This window comes from Pteropus vampyrus, unplaced genomic scaffold, assembly GCF_000151845.1.
Source record: "Pteropus vampyrus isolate Shadow unplaced genomic scaffold, Pvam_2.0 Scaffold7, whole genome shotgun sequence".
Lineage (NCBI taxonomy): Eukaryota > Metazoa > Chordata > Mammalia > Chiroptera > Pteropodidae > Pteropus > Pteropus vampyrus.
In genome coordinates this window covers 625,631-633,042 of record NW_011888788.1, presented here as the reverse complement: position 1 = coordinate 633,042, position 7,412 = coordinate 625,631, and the positions used below count along the sequence as shown (strand labels likewise).

General features: G+C 47.3%; 1 protein-coding gene across 1 annotated transcript in view; it reads right to left on the bottom strand.

Annotated features, from left to right (window-relative positions):
• TMC2 (transmembrane channel like 2) overlaps positions 1-7,412 on the bottom strand; it is a 56,137-nt gene that overhangs the window by 43,150 nt on the left and 5,575 nt on the right. Inside the window, exons 3-4 of the mRNA XM_011370962.2 lie at positions 6,606-6,921; positions 3,739-3,891 (exon numbers count right to left, since the gene is read on the bottom strand). Of these exons, the coding sequence (XP_011369264.1) occupies positions 3,739-3,891; positions 6,606-6,921 (469 nt within the window). The remainder of the gene's footprint in view (positions 1-3,738; positions 3,892-6,605; positions 6,922-7,412) is intronic.

Sequence of the window (7,412 nt, the reverse complement as noted above, 5' to 3'; positions counted from 1 at the left end):
GGGATGGGAGTTCAGGCTCCCCGACCAGGTTTCTGCTCATGTCATCCTAAGGAGGAGGGACATCTTGTTATTGCCAGGTGGTGATAAAAGTCCACACTCTCCACGTGGCCTCCACTCACACCAGTGAGAGAGGGAGAGAGAGGACTCATTACTGCCCAGTGGAGATGAAAGCTTCTGCTCCCCACTCAGTCTTCTTTGCACCACCCTGGTGGGGGTGTTGGAGGTGCCATGTTATAACCTGGCAAGGGAAGAAAATCTAGCCTTCTCTACTTGGCTTTTATCGCTGGTGGGGGGGCTGCTGTTTTGTTTGTGGGGTTTGGCTGGAACAGGGTTGTTATTGTTTAGAAGTTTTCTGTCTTGCCAGGCTGTCCCTTTCTTGGTCCTTTGACCAGAGAGAGCAGGCTTTTCTTTAGGAATTTTTTTTTGTTTATGGTTGTCGTTGTTTCTGGGTTGCCAGCTTCTCCAGTCTGGGATATATAGGCAAAAAGAAACAAACCCTAGAACTCAATGCCCTGTCATTCCCTTGGTCCTGAGGTCCTTAGTTAGTCTGCCTCCTTCTCTATACCTTTTTGAGTCTCCTTATGTTTGCTTTACATGTAATGTCCAGGGTTTTAGTTGTACTTAGTGGGTATGTCTACTCTGTCTTCCCCGAAGTGGAATTCTTCATCTCTTGAAAGAAAGCAAACAGTTTGGATAATTTTCTAATTATCAGACAAAGCTGAGGGATACACTTGGTTAATTTAACGATTAAAGCAAACATCCCTGACTCATGGGCACTTGAAGCTCTTTTGCTAACACCACAGCCCACCTTTTGTCATTATTAATTCTGTCCATTAATAATATCTTTTCTGATTCATCTCTGTTCCCCATCCTCATCTCTCAGGGCTCAGCATGGTGTCTGGCACAAAAGATGTTCAAGCTTTAATCATAGCAATAACTACTGTTTATCAATCGCATATTATGTGCTGGGCACTTAATATAAATATTTTTAATTTGTCAGAACAACTCTGCAAGGTAGAAATTATTATTCCTATTTTACAAATGAGGAGTGTGAGGCTCATAGAGGTTAAGAGAAGGAAATCAGACGGACAGGATTTGAATAGGCACCCAGATGTGGTGGAAGGTGAACATGGGCTTGCCCCAACTCAGTGCTATTGCTCTTTATGCCTTGTCATCCTTCTACTGTCTACAACAGCTATGCCCAGGTCAGCCAGCTGCCTGAGTAACCCAGAGACCAAGGTCCCCACACCATTGCTTCTAAAAAAAGAGGATACAGTCTGGAGACGCTATCTGCAGCTGAAGACTTCACTGCCAGAAGAGCAAATTATACAGGAGGCAAAGGGGTACATTCCAGAATGTCTAGTAATTCTGGAGAGGTGATTACAAATTAAGAGCGCAGGTTCTGGAGTCAACATTCCTGAGTTCAAATCCTGGCCAGGGCACTTAACTCACTGTGTGAACTTGCACAAATTACTAGATTGTTCTGTGTCACAGTTTGCTCGTCAGTAAAATGGGGACAGTCATATAGTACTACCTGCACCACAGGGTGGTTATGAGGATGGAATGAATTGTTACACATACAGCATTCAGAACAGTGCCCAGCACGTAGGGAGCACTCAGCACATGTTGGCTATATATAAAAAAGAAAGAATATTAGGAGATGAATAAGACATGGTTCTGTAAATAAGAGCACCCAATCAAGTGAGTGGACAGTGCCTTGGGGATCAGAGGGCCAGTAAATAACTCCGCCTGAATGCGGAGAGGAGCAATGGAGGCTTCCTTGCAAAGGGGACGTGTGGTCCCAGTCTTACTGGTGTGTATGAATTAGCCAGGTGGGCTGGCAGAAAGCAGAAACCTAGGAACAGGCACAGGATGGAGGGGAACCTCAGAGGCTAGAGAGCCTTAGATTTTAGTCTGGGAGAGGGAAGAAGAAGGAGGGAAAAAGAAGGAGGGAGGAGCCTTGCCCCAGTGAGCCAGTGAGAGACAAGTCTTTTCACTGTCTCAGGCCCTAGCCACTTCCCACCCCCACCAAGGGCAGGAATCGCCTGGCGGGGATGTCGGACTTCTCCTCTGGGCAGCTAAATAGCCCTGGGGGATTTTCAAGGTTCCTGAGACTTTCAACCAGCTAGAGATCTCATTTCCATAAGCATCAAGTTTGCTCTTTTTCCGCCATTAATAAAAGATGTGTTCAGGTGACACGTGAGTAGTGGTGAGGTTCTGTTAGAGTGACAGAAAGCTGTACTACTCCGGCTAACAGGAGGAAGAATCTGGCCCTGAGGGAACAGGGGGAAGACACTCAGACAAAGGGCAGCTGGCCACTGCCCAGCGCTGTACCTGAAGCTCAAACCGTAGCCATTTAATTCAATATATTAAAAAATTATACTTTCGATATGTAATTAATATAAAAAATTATTAATGAGATATTTTACATTCTTTTTGTACTGTCTTCCAAATCCAGTGCTCATCTCGCACCACATGTGATGATTTAAATTTAAATAAATTAAAATATAATAAAAAATTCATTTTCTCAATCGCACTATCTACTTTTCAAGTGCTCTGTAGTCACATGTGGCTATTGGCTGCTCTGTTAGTGCAGATTTAGAGCCTTTCCATCATCCCAGAAGCTCTGAGGGTCAGCACCGGCCTGGAGGCATGGCAGGCAGGCAGTTCTCCCTGCAGTCACGTAGGAGACAATGTACTAATTTGCAGGGCAGTGGAGTAAGCTCTGCCTGAACTCTTGTCAGGGTCTGCATCGGGTTTGTGCAGCCAACATCTTTGCTATGCCTTTTGGGGGCAAACACACATAAGTCTTCTAGATTGTTCTATGTAAGAAAAGGGGAGGCATTGACTTGAACAATGAGGAAACTCATTGTTGTGAGAGGAGCCAGGAAAAATGGCTTTCTAGAGGAAAGAGGAAAGGGAGTTTTACCTCCAAACCTGTGGCAGAAACAATCAAGAAAGACTTGGGGAAAATGATAATGTTGGATGGAAATTTTTAGGAGAAAACCAGAAGTTAATCAACGAGACTTCTGCCCTTATCTCAAAACTACAGTAGAGAGTCAAGAATCACTAAATGCTTGGTGTGCTAGCCTTTCGTATGGAAACCAGAGAAGCTTCTGAGTTGAAAATCAGAGTCAGGGGCATGGGTAGAGGCCAGAGCAATATTCACAGAGCATCATTGCATGCTTGGCCCTGTGTTAGGCACTTGGGACACGAGAGTAGCGGAGACAGACGCTCTCCTTGCTCTCCACAAGTGGGAGTGTGCTACATATGGAGAGATTCTGGGCACTTAAAGAACACAGAGAGGTCAGTCTGAATTTGTTGAGGCAGGGATCATAGAAAGCCCCCAAGGAAGGCATGTCCGTGTTGGGTTGTGAGGGAGGCACAGAAACCACCAGCTGAGGTGGGGTACGAGACAGAAGGGGTGGCCAGGCAGTGAAGGGACATAGACTAGAGCACCATGATCCTTCCTTTCTCTCACCTGGCCCTGCTCAATGGCTAACAGCAGGGTCTCAATCAACAGTCCTGGCCCACCCTCCTCTCGGCTATAACACCAACCACCTCAGCACTGTGTTTGTGCAGGGGACACAGGGGAGAGGGGGACCAAAGCAGAGTGGGAGGGTGAATCCCCCTTCCTGTTAGGCCCCTTGCAGCAGAGAGGAGGAAGGATGTCCCGCGTCCTCAGAAGGAGCGGAGCCTTTAGACATTGAGAGGCCCTGGCCGCCAGCGCCTGCTCACCTGAGCTCCGTGAGCTTCTTTGTCATGGGCCAGGGCTTGTTGCGCATGGTAGCAATGAGCTTCTTCTTGTCTTCTACCTGCTCCAAGATCCGGGCCAGCTCCTCCTCTGACAGAGATGCCCTGCCAGAGGTACCGGAGGCTACAGAAGGTGATCTGAAGGAAAGCCAGGGCGGAGCAGAAAAGAATGAAAAGGAGGCTAGCGGGGAATGTGGACCAGCCCAGAGCTCGACAGGAAGGTGGGCTACGCTCCCGACACTCACAACTCTGACCACCCCTCACACGCCTGCCCCTGCTCAGAAGCCCTCACTGACGCCCCCTGCCTGTCAGAGGAGGCCACAACTCTGTCCAGTAGCCCAAGGCACTGGGAGGGCTGTCTCTCCAAACTCAATTTCTTTGAGTCCTCCCCATAAACCACCCTATAGCACAGTGCTTCCCAGTAGAAATATAACATGAGCTATGTACTATAATTTTGAATGTTCTAGTAGCCCACATTAAAATGGTAAAAGGAAATGGGTAAAATTAATTTGAATAATGCATTTTATTTATCCAAAAATTATAATTTCAACATGTAATCAATATAGAAATTATTGAGATATTTTACATTCTTTTTGTACTGTCTTCAAAATTCAGTGTCGTCTTACATTCACAGTGCATGTCAATTCAGACAATAAATTTTCATTCAACATATTTAATGTTATTTGAATTTAATAAAATTTATAGTTGAAAAAAAGTAGACTCACATACCCAAATTGTTTGACATACTTAAAAGTTTCATGATAAATGAATCAAGTAGAATATAATTTTCCTTTGACATTTCCATCTGTACTGACAAAATAATTTTTCTTTTTAGAAGAAATGCTCTGGCTTCAAATTTAAATTGATTTACATCTGTCTGTCTAGGTTAAGTAAGTTTACTAACTCTCGTGTCAACTCAGTAATATTAACATTGAATTAAAATTAAATTAAATTAGAAATTCAGTTTTTTGGTCACACTAGCCATATTTCAAGTGCCCAACGTACGGCTGGCACCTAGTGCATTGAACAGCACAGCTGCAGAGAACATCCTGCTGGAAACCCTGTCATGTGATGACCCTCAGCATCTCACAGACAAAACAATGTGCTTGGCTACCACAAATTCAAGTTCTTGTGTGTGCTCCTTACAGCCTCTTTCACTCATAGAAACAATGACTCTCAGCTGCGTTGACAGCAGCTGAGGGTGAGGGGTGTAATGAGGGAGGGGCTAGGAAGGGTTCTGCCAGGGCAGCCTTCTCAGCAACGTTCATAAATGGAAATATCAGAATATGGGCTTAGGTTTACCCCTGGTGCTAGAGACCAGTTTGCAGCAGCCTCCCTGAGTGTCAGCTTCTGATGAGCTCCTGAGGAGCAAAGGAGAAGTCATAGGAAGGAGGTGGAAAGAAGAGGCCCTTAGCTCTTGAACACTGGAAAGCTTAGAGCACAGGGATTTTTTGCCACTCCTAATGCACACCCCCTGATAGCTGCCTTTGAGTCTTTGTATAGGGTGTTCCCTCAGTCTAGAGGGCATTCAGTCATTGCTTGTTCCAATTCTACTTGTGCTTCAAAAGACTTATTAAAATGCTTATCTTCTCCTTGGAGGAACCCTGGTGCCCAGCCCCTCATCAAATCCTTTCTCATATGAATATTGCTTTCTGTATCATCTTATGGTGACTGACGCCCTGCTATACCGTCAGCATCTGGGGAACAGGGCTGAGTCTTTTTCATTCCTCTGTGCCCTGCCATGGCATCAGTGAAAAATGGCATGAAGGAGTCCTTGTCTGTACCCCTTACTTTGCATCTGCCATCAGGACCCCTGTGGTCCGTTTAGGATGGTGCAAGTCTCCCTCTAAAGTTCAAGACACACTGGGGCCCATCGATGATGCATTCAAGTTCTCTTTAAGTTGCTAAGGGCACTATGCATCCTTTATCATGTCCAGGGACAACCAGACAGTAGACAAAAGCCCTAACTGAGCTGGGGAGGGCTGGCATGGGTGACAGGAAATCTGCAGCCCCATATGCGGGCCTGAGTCTTGTCTCCTTAAAGGTGGACAGGTACATTGAGTGACAACTGAGGGTGTGGGCAAAGAGGGTTTCTCAGAATCCAGTGGGGAGAAGCTTCGACTTTACCATAATCCTGAGACCTCCAATTGTTTCAAAAACCTTCCCACCCATTACCAACAGGCATTCTTAAAACATCCTGAGAAGTGAGGAAAGCAAAATAGGGAGGCAAAGAGAGGGAGATGTCCCATCAAAACGGGGAGCAGAACATAGAAATAAAATTCCTCCTCGCTGACTCTGTCCATCACCCATGTGTGCTAATGCTAATGAACAAAGGAAACGAAACAGAGAGAGCAAACCCCCAAATTCTAGAATTTCAGAGCTAGTGGAACCCTTGAAGTCCTTTGAGATCAATGCTCCATTTTACAGAAGAGAACATGGATCCAGATTGGAAAAATATGCTTAAAGCCCTCCGATGAGTCCTAAGTCCAATTTTGTTCATTTCTCTCATGTCCCCTGCGAGAGCTGTGGTGAGTTACCCACTGAAATTCAGGAGACTTGGGGTTTGCCCCACCCCGCTCATGTCACATCCCACTGGGAGCTTCCACTTGCATTGGTTCAACGTGAGGCTTTGGAGTCAAGCATGCCCAGTGATCGCTACACCTGAATGGCTGTATTCTCCTCCTTGTTCTGCCCCAGAGGCAGAGAGCTGGACAGTGGCAAAGGGGGCAAAGAGAAAGCAGGGGTCACCTATTCACAAGGGAGTGGACATGGGTCCCTTGTCAGGGGAGGGAGAAGGGCCTGAAAGGAAGGAGAGCACACTTGAAGACGCACCTGAATCAGGCACAACACACCTGTGTTTCTTCCGCTGCTTCCGTATCTCTTCCTTCCTCTGCATCTCCTTTTCCTTCTTCAGGGGTGCTTTCTGCTCCTTGAAAGAAGTCCTCCCATCCCTCTTCCTCCTCCCCTCATGAGTCCTCTCTGAAGTGCTCCGCTTCCATTCCCCCAGCTCCTCTCGTCTTCTGTGCTCTGCCTGCTTCCTCCTGGGGGAGCCCGCCCTTGGGCTGCCACTGGCCTGCTCCTTCTGGCCAGGTGGGTCTCTGCACCTGCCCGCCACACCCTTGGCTTTGGGGGCCTGCTTCCTGGAGGGTCTCCTCCCAGACCTGTCACCTGCAGGGGCAGGAAATGGACAGTTCTAGCCTCACTGACCTCAACCCCAGGAGAATGTCTCCAGCTATGAGAAACTGGATGTTCAAGATGCTTCCTAAAGCTTATTGGCTCCAAAGGCCACCTCTTTTGGAGCCTTTGGTCTGGGATGGGATTAGTGTCTCCCTCCTTTGACCAGTTGGCACTCCCACACCCTTGCTTCACCTCATACCTTTCCTTTTCCTGTGTGTGCAGTCCCTTGGGGTCAGAGCTGAGTCATCTCCTGATCCCCAGGGTCAAGGCCAAGCATGGGCCTCTGTTTAATAAGGCTGGACCACTGAGACAGGAAGGGCCTGGCTGCCTCCACTCTGTAGGGGCTGCCCCCTCACATGCCTCTGCCTGGCATGAGGGGAAGGGTAGGAAGTGGGAGCAGCAGAGCTGGTTCAGGCCCTGTTCCTCAACACTGCCATGCAGGGCCATAGGTTCAGTCAAGAGCCAGAGGGAGAGAAGGAACA